Source organism: Dermacentor albipictus, chromosome 5 (assembly GCF_038994185.2).
Source record: "Dermacentor albipictus isolate Rhodes 1998 colony chromosome 5, USDA_Dalb.pri_finalv2, whole genome shotgun sequence".
NCBI lineage: Eukaryota > Metazoa > Arthropoda > Arachnida > Ixodida > Ixodidae > Dermacentor > Dermacentor albipictus.
The window spans coordinates 58,829,435-58,842,135 of record NC_091825.1 but is presented as its reverse complement, the minus strand read 5'-3'; the positions used below and the strand labels follow the sequence as shown (position 1 = coordinate 58,842,135).

At 46.5% G+C, this 12,701-nt stretch overlaps 1 protein-coding gene across 5 annotated transcripts in view; it reads right to left on the bottom strand.

Annotated features, from left to right (window-relative positions):
• The window catches only part of LOC135911185 (uncharacterized), a 32,817-nt gene extending 23,228 nt beyond the window's left edge, over positions 1 to 9,589 (bottom strand). For 3 of the 5 annotated variants that reach the window (XR_010567244.1, XR_010567245.1, XR_010567243.1), the window contains exon 1: positions 422 to 591. Coding sequence is in view for 1 of the 5 variants with exons in the window: in XM_065443372.1 (XP_065299444.1) it covers positions 40 to 210; positions 9,453 to 9,463 (182 nt within the window). In the remaining 4 variants the exon portion in view is untranslated. Of the gene's footprint in view, positions 1 to 39; positions 211 to 421; positions 592 to 9,452 lie in introns of those variants that run through there. The other 2 variants (XR_010567246.1, XM_065443372.1) reach the window with 2 other exon arrangements.
• Between the last annotated feature and the right edge of the window lie 3,112 nt (positions 9,590 to 12,701).

The following is a 12,701-nucleotide window of genomic DNA, read 5'->3' as shown; positions in this document are numbered from 1 at the left end:
GGCACGTAAAACCCCAAATATTATTATTATTATTCCTACTCTTGTGCCGGTTCTTGTGCCCTGGCTGCTGCATCGGCACCGCGTAGACAAGCTCGTTCCCGGTTCTTCTCGCGGCATGGCTGATCGCAAGCTGCGTGCTCCCCAGGAGTACATATGACGCGTGGCCAGCCAATTTCAGAGCCGGAGAGCAACAGCTGCGTGCGTGACTGGCTGCAACGCAGAGAAACGACATCACTACTGACGCAGACCATTGCGCCCCTCACTTTCTCTTTTTTACTTTCATGCATGCGCATGGGTCTTTATCTCTGCTTAACCAATGCCTTGACCTGCAGATGAAAGTCCGACAACGGGCGACATGCGCACCGCTTATTTTTCAGGGCACGAAATATGCGCGATATATGAAGTTAAATTAAAGACTCACAATTTTGCAGTTGTCTTTGTTCTTTACCATCGGTTCCACATGACACTAAGGACACGCTACATTTTAATTTAGTGAATAAAGCTAAATGGACTACAGACATTTGTTTCGCCTCCATTTACTCTTCTAACACAATATTTTGTAATTCACAACCGCAGTTTTCCTCCAACAGATTGCGAAATAGAGGAGCTTGGATATTAGCAGCGTGTCTTAATAAAAAAGAAAACTTTATTGCTTCTATTCAGCTTTCACCAGATGGCAGAAAAGCGAAGTTCAACAAAAATACGCTTAGCACAATGAAAGTCTATCCACTTCAATGCGATTCATTTGAGTTCCTCCTTTGCACGCTGATATTGACTAGAAGAAAAGAGGGGAAGATAAATGAAGAAACATATACGAAGAATGGTATAGGGATAGCCAGAGTGGGCGAACTCTAAGAGGAATGATCGCTATCAGCCGCAAGCTTTCGTATACAAGGTGCAGTCGTTTTCTATAAGGGCTGTTGGTGTTTGTGTCCTTCAGAATCTATTCTGGGACAAGCATCTGTGACATCTGGGCATCTGGGACAAGTTCCCAGGACAGTTTCGACCGAGCGCAGTCTGCCATCCAAGAGGCTAATAATCCAAGTGCCTGGAGAATGTGGAGCGTCCACCATTGGGATTCCGGTGTCGTCCAGAGATCTAACGAGACGCTTCCACTTAGAAAAAAACTGGATGTTTGGTAATGAATTGTGTTGGCTTGGATGTGCATGTCATGAGACCCAAGATAGTTTCTAACGTCTTAGTATGTCGGCGTTCCAGTCCAATAAACTCGCTCCTGGAGGGATCCGCCCCGTAAGATACTGCATAGTTTCTTGCGTTTAACGTATGTATGGCGAGAAACGATATGCCAAGCTGTTTGTTTAGAATAATGTTTTGGGGAAGCCATGTTTCTAGTATTCCCACAATCTCAAGAGTCAAAAGTACGATTTGTTCTCTCAGTTCAAAGTTGTCACGACAACGGACTTGTAGCTCACAGTGCCGGCTGCTAAGAAATACGCAACGTGGTATGACCGATGACGAAGCATTTGCCAAGAATTGTATTTAGGAAGCGTTTCCTACCATAAACTGCGGGCGCCTACCTCACTACAAAGGATGGACGTTGGGTGGTGACACTAATTGTTTGCTCACCACCTCACACATCTGCATAGAAATTCAACTCGTTTCACTAACGCCCACTTGTACTTTCTGACCCTTAATTACGAAGTCTTCTACAACCTGCGCTCATCTCTTTCTACAGCGGAGCTGTCTATGGTTAGGATGTGGAAAAATTACGTCCTAATGTTCACAAGAACAATGCGCCGAAGCGATGAACGCTGTTGCCCAAACTCTAGTCTATGACGATGCGTTTCCAAACATCATTTTATATGTATAAAGAAAAAAAATGAAAAGTTTAAAAACATACAGAATAAAAAACTGTAAAGACATAAAAAAATAAAAAATATGAAAGGAAACAAGCGACGAACTTGTGTGTTTGTGCCTTTATTGAACCAATACGGCATTACCACCACATGGAACTTAACATAATTATTGAACAATCCAGCTTTGCTGGTCTTCTATCTTCACATACTGGAAGGTCTGTGAGTTTTTTACCTCGTCAAGCCCACCGCCTCTGTCTCGATGGCCTGAGTAGAGCTTCCACCGATGTTTGGTAATCCCTTTTCTTAATAAATGATCTCATTCAAAGATTCATTCGTTGTTCAATTTTTTAATTCATTTATCTATTGTTCAGGAAAACAGCACATCTTAATTTCCGTATTCACCCTCTCTCTCCCCTAGACTCTCCCTTCACACAAGGACGTTGCTATGCTTCACATGGCTGGGCATCGCATTTATAACTTTTTAGGAAAGGGCCACAGCGGTGCGTACATTTAGGTGATGAGACAGTAGAGCACTTTTCGTGCCACTTCTACGCTCAACCTTCTGCTCCGTGGGTGCCTATTAGTCGCTTTGACGGTACACGGCTTCCGGCGGAAAATCTCCTAGAAACTCGGGCTAAGCACAATTGTATCTACAGGGTCACAAACGACCAACTGTGCATACTGAAATCGACGGTACTTATTATAAAAGCGCACGTGAAAATTTCTCTGTGAGTGTGTTCACTCTTGCTGCACATTGAATATTTTTCTTATATGATTTTGCTGATACATTTTCCTGCTATTAATGCACTAGCATTACGAGTATCAAAGGGCAAAACAATAGCCTGTATGGAGTGTGTCAAATCATGTGGTAGAGAAATGTAGATGGGAGCTTAGGAGAGCCTGCGTGTACCTACACACGCTAACATACAGACGTGCACACACACACGCACGCGCACACAAATATACGTATACTCTAATATGAATACAGTACAAGAGATCAGCAGGCAGCGAGTTTCAACCAGAGCAGCTCAGGCAATCTCTAGCTCGCGCCTCCCGGATGACTGGCGATGTGGCTGTAGGACCGGGCATTCCTCTTCACTACAATCGCCCCCCATAGGGAGAGGAGTCATGCTGGTACTCATGGTGAACATAGAATCATGGGGTCATAATCCGGCTTCAGGCGTTGTACGTGGACGCTTTCACGACCATGACAGCGTTGGTCCGTAGGTGGCGTGACAGGCTCGACAATATAGTTGAAAGGCGATGTCTGCGTTACAACACGGTAGGGTCCTTGATATTTCAAGACAAGCCTGCATAAGAGTCCAGCAAAAACGGCAGCAACCCAAAATCGCGAAAGGGAGTCCGGAAGAAAGCGACAATACGGGTCATTATCGTCACGTCAGGATTCTTGATGCCATTTGTCGACGGCTGTAAAAGAACGGGCGAGCTGACGGCATTCCTCTGCGCGGCGGGCAGCTTCAGAGATGGGCGTACATTCGTATGAGTCGGGTCTGTACGGAAGAATGGTGTCGAGGGAAGCCGAAGGTTCGCGGCCATACAAGAGGAAAGGGAAGAATGGGAAGAACTTTGTAGTCACTTGAGGTGCAGTGTTGTAGGCGAACGTGATGACTGCTAAAATGAGGTCCCGATCAGTGTGATCAGAGGCAACATATTTGGAGAGCATATCGCCAAGGGTGCGGTTAAATCTTTCTGTCAGATCATTACTTTGAGGCTGGTAGGCGGTGGTGGTGCGATGAACGATGCAACATTCAGTAAGGAGTGCGTTTACGACTTCGGAGAAGAATACACGTCCTCGATCACTCATAAGTTGGCAAGGTGCACCGTGACGGAGAATAACATTTTTCAGGAGGAAGGCTTCTATATCACGAGCAGTGGCAGCAGGCAGAGTGACTGTTTCTGCTTATCGCTCCAAATGATCGATGGCAACGACTATTCAGCGGTTTCCAGAAGCCGTGCTCGGAAGGGGTCCATACAGGTCAATGCAATCCAATGCGATCGAACGGCCTGGCAGGACACGGGATCGGCTGGACTGGACGAGAGACATGCTGAGTTTGACAACTTGCGGCGTTGGCACTGAAGGCGCGACCGAGTGTACTTGCACACAAATGTTTACATGCCACGGCAAGAAACCCTTTAGCGAAGGCGGGTGTACGGCTTGAAGACACCTGCATGTGCACACTTCGGGTCAGTGTGGAAGTCAGAACATATTTCACCATGAAGATGTCAAGATATGACCAGCAACCACTTGCGGACGTCAGAAACTTAATTCCGGCGATAGAGAAGTCCATCCCGAATTTCGAAATGAGGTGCTTGGCGAGAGCTAAGTTCGAGAAGGTGAAGGAACAGTTCGCGGGTTTGAAAGGAAGCGGATAAGAACACTCATCCAGGCATCCTTGCGTTGCTCCGAAGCCATATCGCTGCCTGCTGGGAACGAAAGTAATTGCTCAACGGCAGATAGGCATGTATCGCTTTCGGTTGACACGGGCAAAAGGGAAAGCGCGTCGGCATCGGTGTGGTGGCGGCCAGACCAGTAGACAACGTGCACGTTGAAATGTTGCATACGCAAAGCCCTTAGAGCTAATCGACCTGAGGTGTCTTTCAACGTGGATAGCCAACCAAGTGCATGATGGTCTGTTCTCACGGCGAAGGGGCGGCCAAAGAGGTAGGGTCGAAATTTACGAAGTGCCCAGATTATGGATGAAAATTCCTTCTCCGCAACGGAATAATAGTTCTCGGCTTTTGTGAGGGTGCTGCTTGCGTATTCAACGACGCACTCGTCGAATCCAGATCTGCGCGACGTGAGCACAGCACCGAATTCAACACCGCTGGCGTCGGTGTGTAATTAGGTCGGAGCTGTCGGGTTGAAGTGACGTAGTATAGGCAGCGAGGTCAGTAGATGACGTAACTCTTCGAAGGCATTGTAACAAGCGGACGACCAGGCGTAATCGTTCAGGTCGCTCCGTAGAAGCTGATTCAAGGGAGTGGTGATGGACCAAAAATTCCAAATGAAGCGGCGAAAGTATGCACACTGGCCAAGGAAGCTGGGAAGTTCTTTTACGGAGGAAGGCTTCGAAAAATCAGCAACATCACGGAGCTTGGCGGCGTCAGGAAGAATACCGTGTTTAGATACTACATGGCCAAGGATGGTGAGCTGACTTGCGCCAAAATTACATTTCTTCAAGTTGAGCTGAAGGCCGGCGGCAGTTAGGCACTGTAACACTTCCTGCTGCCTACAGAGATTGGTGGGAAAACCGGACGAAAATAACCACATCATCTAAGTAGCACAGGCACGTTTTCCGCTTGAGACCACGCAAAATGTTGTCCATGATACGCTCAAATGTTGTAGGATGGGGGGGGGGGGTTGCAAATCCCGAAAGGCATGACATGATATTCATATAGGCCATCTGGTGCTACGAAGGCCGTTTTAGGTTGGTCTTTGGGTGTCATGGGAACTTGCCAATACCCGCTGCGTAAGTCGATAAAAGTGAACTCAGTGCCTTGGAGACTGTCAAGGGCGTCGTCAATTCTCGAAAGAAGGTAAACATCTTTGCGAAGTGTTTTGCTAAGACGACGGTAATCGACAATGAATCGAATCAATCCACCCTTCTTCTTAACAAGAACAGGAGATGCCCACGGGCTATTCGAAGGCTGAATGAAGCCGCCCTTGAGTATGTCCGCTACTTTGTCGTCGATAACACGGCGCTCTGTCACGGATGCATGGTATCTTCTTTGACGCAGTGGCGCACTGGTAACCGCATTGATGCGATGACAAACACTTCACGTGTGGGCAAATGGAACATGCTGGCAGTCGGAAGATGAACAGAACTTGTCGAGAAAGCGTAGAAGCTGGGCGCATTGAGAAAAAGTCAGCGTGTCGGCGATTAAGTTATGTAAAATACCGGTCGAAGTCGGCTCCTGCGCGGAATTACAGGTCACTCCGATTACCTCATGAGTGGCGATGGAACCAGTTGACATGTCAATCATACCAGCAGGGAACACACACTTGGCACTGCCAGCGCACTCCCCACGAAGTAAAATTAGAGGACAGGGCGATCGGTTGGCGAAGAGGAGCCTCCTGACGCCGACATGAACGTCCACAAGAGCGAAAGGCAGCGGGGAACATTTGCGACGAACGAACATGCAGATGGCGTAAAAAGTACGCTGGCATCAGCAGCAATGTTGCATGACACTGTGGCAAGGGCAGATGAGTGCGGTGGAATTGTAACGTCTTCGGGCAACAGATACTTTATCTTCAGCTTCACGAGCGTCAAAGTGCGGGGCATGACACAGCATTTGAAATTCCACTTCAGCACGAGAACAGTCGATGACGGCCTTATTTGCGGAAAGGAAGTCCCAGCCCAAAATACGATCGTGGGAACAAGAACACAGCAAAAAAATTCGACGATTTAAAGGCCGTTGTTCACAACACGAGCAGTATACCTAGCTGCTGGCGCGATGCGGTCTGCGCTGGCAGCATGAAGTGACACGTTTGACAGTTGCGTCGTAACTTTTCTGAGCGAACGGCAAAATTTGGCTGTTCTAACTGAAACAGCGGTACCAGTGTCAACGAGGGCGGGTGCTGCGATGCCGTCCACATATGCATCAATAACATTAGTCGGAGAAGAGAGAGGCCTTGGTTTGTTCCTGGGTGACACAGTTCTTGCCTCTGTAACTGCGACGATTAGTTTCTCGTTCAGGCATAGAAGGGTGACAACGCATCGGCGAAGGGAAGCGGCGTCGAGGCGATGGTGAACGGCGGTCAACGAGAGGGTGGTGGCTCGAGTGAGAAGACATCTGGCCAGGGTTCTGAGACGCGTAGGATGACGCGTATGTGGAAACGTATGGTTCGGCGTCGAAGCTACGACGGTAGGATGTTGCGCGGCGACGACAAAATCGTACAACGTGGCCAGGTAGACCACACACAAAACATATTGGCCGGTTGTCAGGAGTGTGCCATTGTCCACTGCTGTGTGGGTACCGCGGCTGAACGAAGTGAGGAACGGGACACACTGGCACGACTGATGTGAATAGCGTAAATGTCAGAGTTGGTGGCCGCGCGAGAGCCTCGGCGTAGCTTAGATGTGCAGACACCTCGGGAAAAGCAACGGGAGTCGGCACCGGCGGAGTCTCGGGGGCAGAAGAGCTGCTCAAACTAAATAGATAAATCATCTTCAATTAAAACAACTCGGAAAACCTATAACGTTGCCAATCATCTGTACTTACCTGCACTAAAGAATGCTAAAGAGAATTACTTATCCCATACATTACCTGACATGCTTACGACAAATATCCGAAAGTTTTGGCGCGTCATTCACCCGTCTACTGATAGCTCGATCACCATGAAAGATGAGTCAGGTGAAGTTATTTCAAGTGAAGCTTGCGCAAACATTCTTAGTGAATCATTTGCAAATAATTTTTCCACTTCATCGACCATTGATCTACCACACACATAACACTACAACTATCTCATTATGCATCCCATAGCTCTTGACTTTGCAGGTATTGCTAAGCTGATTGATGATTTGCCTTTAAAGTCAGCTCCCGGTTATGATACCATTAATAGTAAATTTTTTAAAAACACTAACACGTACTGTTCTGTAATATTTGCTAATATTTTCAGCAATCAATAAACACTTGTACTCTGCCTGCTCAATGGAAAATAGGGAAGGTGGTTCCATTGCATAAGTCTGGTAACAAAAGCTCACCCTGAATTACCGCCCAATTTCGCTTACCAGCACCTGTTGCAAACTTGTTGAACATGTCATATTTACTAATCTCGTTAACTTTCTTGACTCGAACTCATTTTTCACCTCTGCTCAACATGGTTTTCGCAAAACCTTCTTATGTGAAACCCAACTAATATCTTTCACTCATAGATTCAACTGTATTTTAGACCGCGCCTCCTGTGCCGACTGTGTATTTTTAGACTTTAGCAAAGCATTCGACAAGGTTTGCCAAAAACTGCTGCTATTCAAGCTGAGTCTTTTAAACCTTGACAGTAACCTGCTGAAATGGATTGAGTGTTTTCTTACTAACTGTCATCAATTTGTTATTGCAAATAATTATGATTCATCATTGACTGAGGTTCGTTCTGGTGTGCCTCAGGGATCAGTACTGAGGGCCCTACTTTTCCTGATTTATATTATTGACCTACCTTCTTTATTGACCTCTCAAATTCACTTGTTTGCTGACGATTGCGTGATATATGGTGAAATAATTACTAACGACGACACTAATGCTCTTCAGTCTGACTTGGACTATGTGATTGATTGGTGTAACACTTGGCTTATGGAACTTATTATTAATAAATGTAAAGTTATGCGCGTGCAGCGGAACACCAGTACTCTTCCCATTACTATCTAAATAAAATTCCTCTAGAACCCGTTAACTCATATAAATACTTAGGAGTTCATATAACAGCAAAACTAACCTGGAACATTCACACTGAGTAGATAATGAGTAAAGCTAATAGCATGCTCGGTTACTTACGCCACAAGTTTTCCAAAGCACCACCATCCTTAAAATTACTACTTTACCAGTCATTAGTGCGTCCTAAATTAGAATACGCTGCAGCTGTGTGGGACCCATACCATGAAAACCTTATTTCTTCACTCGGGCTTGTTCAAAATAACTCAGTCCGATTCATATTTTCAAATTATAATCGTACCGCTAGCGTAACATCAATGAAGGACAATCTATCTCTTCCATCACTTGCATCTCGCAGAACAATAGCACGTTTGACACTGTTTCACAAATTTTATTATCATTCCTCCCTTCACTGTAACTTCATTTCTTAGCCTCATTACCTATCGAGCGGCATCGATCATCGCCATAAGGTCGGGCTTCAAACAGGCAACACTAACACTTTCAGTCAATCTTTTTTCCCAGATCATCACGGCAGGGGAACCACCTTCCCTGTGAAATTGCATCTATTGTCGACAACAAACTGTTTCGTAAGGCATTAGCTAACGTTGTATGATTAGGAATTATTAACATGTTATTTCATTTACTTGCCGTACTTACAAGCGACTAAGGACGACACTGGTTAACATTGTACTAACAGGAATTATCAAGATTCTACTTTGTTTACATTGTCTGTCGTACTTACAAATATTGGGAAAGATATTACAGAGTATTGTATATTTAGTAATAATTAACATGCTGCATTGTTTATTTTCCGTACTTTCTTTTTATACTTCCTGTTTTCCCACTCCCCTCTGTAATGTCTTCGGGCCTTGAGGGTACCATAAATAAATAAATAAATAAATAAATAAATAAATAAATAAATAAATAAACTTGTTCATGGATGACATGGCAGAGGTTGGCTAGCACAGGCGGAGGTGGTGGCGCGACTGAGGACAGCAGCAAAAGCTTACGAGCGACCTCAGCACGGACGAACTCTTTTATCTGACAAAGCAGGGAGTCCATCCCAGTAGCCGCGGTCACGGTAGCGAGGGTTTCGTCGGACGCAGGGGTGCGCCGCGTGAGAAGACGCTGTCTTCAGAGCTCGTCAAAACTCTGGCAAAGCTCAATGCCCTGAGAAACAGTGCCTGGGTTTTTGCACAGAAGCATATGAAAGCCATCGTCGGAAATGCCCTTCATGATGTGACGTACCTTTTCCACATCCACCATCATCGGGTCGACTCGCCGGCAGAGATCGACAGGTTCTCTGTGTAGCTGGTGAACGTTTCACCAGTTTGCTGGGACGGTCTTCATAGGCGTTGTTCAGCGCGAAGTAGCGCGAAGAGCAGCAGGCAGCGTGTCTCAACCAGAGCAGCTCAGGCAATCTCGAGGTCATGCCTCCTGGACGAGTGGCGATGTGGCTGCAGTGCCGGGCATTCCTCTTCACTACAATACAAATATGTGTGTGTGTCGACTGGGCTCCGGAAGAACACCTTACAATGTGGCGAAAGTGGTTTTAATCATTGATTCGGGACCTCAAGGAGGTGCGACTAAATGCTACCGCATTTCTCTGTCATTCACCACTAAAGTGCTATTAATTCTGTTCCCCCTTGTGTTGGGTAGCCAACCGGTCATGTCTATGGTTACCCACGGCCTTTTGCTCTTCCATTCTGTGTCCTTTTCTCTATGCTGTTGTGATTTTTTCTTTTCTCAGTGACGTGCCTTATCTCTTCTACGGAGAATTACACAGTGAAATAAACCACCCTGGGCTGCTCGTGGGCATCTGTTTTGCGGATTTGTGTTAGGTGCGTTTAAAATCCACATCTCCTATCTAAACCGAAATGATAGTGATATATGCGAGGTGAGTTCATCATCATCATCATCATCAGCCTGGTTACGCCCACTGCAGGGCAATGGCCTCTCCAATATTTCTCCAACAACCCCGGTCATGTACTAATTGTGGCCATGCCGTCCCCGCAAACTTCTTAATCTCATCCGCCCAGCTAACCTTCTGCCGTCCCCTGCTACGCTTCCCTTCCCTTGGAATCCAGTCCGTAACCCTTAATGACCATCGGTTATCTTCCCTCCTCATTACATGTCCTGCCCATGCCCATTTCTTTTTCTTGATTTCAACTAAGATGTCATTAACTCGCGTTTGTTCCCTCACCCAATCTGCTCTTTTCTTATCCCTTAACGTTACACCTATCATTCTTCTTTCCATAGCTCATTGCGTCGTCCTCAATTTGAGTAGAACCCTTTTCGTAAGCCTCCAGGTTTCTGCCCCGTAGGTGAGTACTGGTAAGACACAGCTATTATACACTTTTCTCTTGAGGGGTAATGGCAACCTGCTGTTCAAGATCTGAGAATAACTGCCAAACGCACCCCAGCCCATTCTTATTCTTCTGATTATTTCTGTCTCATGATCCGGATCCGCAGTCACTACCTGCCCTAAGTAGATGTATTCCCTTACGACTTCCAGTGCCTCGCTGCCTATTGTAAACTGCTGTTCTCTTCCGAGACTGTTAAACATTACTTTAGTTTTCTGCAGATTAATTTTTAGACCCACTCTTCTGCTTTGCCTCTCCAGGTCAGTGAGCATGCATTGCAGTTGGTCCCCTGAGTTACTAAGCAAGCAATATCATCAGCGAATCGCAAGTTACTAAGGTATTCTCCATTAACTTTTATCCCCATTTCTTTCAGGTGAGTTATGGGGCACTATAACGTAAATCTATTCCAAGCGTCCCTATTCCAATTCTGCAAACAGCCCTCCTCCAAAAATGTTTCTGACCACCCCCACTTCACCTGTCAGTCACGCGACGTCGCGAAAACCTGTATTGCTTCCCATCTATGACCCGTGCACGCTGATTATGCATGATCTGACCGAAAAAAGAAAAATAGTTATTTCCGATTCGACGCCTTTTCGCCATTAGCCCCTCGTCTATTGTCAAAAGCTTTCAGGCTGCACCCACTTCCCCTGCCTGTCATGTGACGTCACAAAACCACAAGAACTCACCGCGTCAGAGTGACGTGTACGCACTTAAGATGCATTAATATGTTCTTGTGGGTGGGCAGCGCAACCCGCCAATCACCAACTCGCCCAGCTTGCCGTCCTAATGCATTAATATGCCGAATAATACTGAATTTTTTACTGTATAGCCACAGGCTACACCGTTCCGAAAGGAATAAAACATGACTGCCGCCGATGGCTCAGGCACCAACTACTCGCACCTGCCGGAGAGCAGAGGTTTATTTGCATATAATAATGCGTGTAGCGTCATCGAACACTCTCGGCACGCTTGCGACCTCATTCTGTGAACTCTTCCTTGCTGAGGATCCGTTTTAGCGTCATTCTTGAGCTTCCGTTGCATGCAGCCGTGATTGTCGACCAGCCACCGCAAGCTAAGTAAGGAAAAGTGCACCAATCGGCGGTTACGGAAATTTGACATCAGGAGATTGTAATAAAAACATATTGGAATAGTTTTACGTTATGGGGCCCATGGTAGCTCTTGAGTTTGGACTAACGACGCTTTTCACGCGGCAACTTCATCTTTTGGGTGATTCTGAAACGGAGTGAAAAGCAGAATGGTAGCACGCCTTCCTGAAGTACAAAACATTGCGACTATACCTTTGTTTGATCGTTGGACATACGTGATGAGCCCACGACACGAACCACCGCTAATTTGGCATCAGCTTGCATGGAGGAATTCAGGTGAAACGTTCTGAAGTTGATACAGTTAGCAATAGAAGACAGTAAACGAAGGAAAATTAAGCAGATGCGCGCCCGATTTGCTACCCTACACAAAGGGGAAGGGGTACGGGTATGAAAAAAGATAGAGTGGAGATAGAAATAGCCCAGTTTCGCACACATTTTGACTTTTCGCGCACTGAGTCGACAAGTGGTCGCCCAAGACCTGCTGTCTTATGGTACTGCAACAATGCTTTCGTGCCTTTGTGTGCCATCGGAACTGCTTGTTGGCCCATTTGGTGCTCGCTAAAAGACGTGTTTTTTACCGCAGTTTCGGCACATGCGGACTTCGTAACATTATTGGAAGACTGTCGTAATAGCACCTTTATTTGCTTTGACATACAGCTTTTCTTCCAAAAACGTGGCATTTGCATTGGTTCGTGTATTGCGCTGCTGCTAGGCAACAATCTGCATTCTCGCATCTAATCGACCTTCTGACAACGCCTCCCTTTCCCGCCCATTTCGATCGTTCTGCGCCTACCGAAGTCCGTACTGATGCCAGCGGTCACGCAATTTGCGCTTGCTCCAACAGGCTCCTCTTACCCTCGGGGCGCAACTATTCCATCACTGAGCGTGAGTCTCTGGCCCTAGTTTGGGTGGTGGCGAAGTTCTGCGCAGGTGTATATGGCCGACCTATTTCCGTTGTCACAGGCCATCATGCGCTTTGCTGGCTATGCTCACGGAAAGATCCTACAGGAACACTTGGTCGCTGGGCC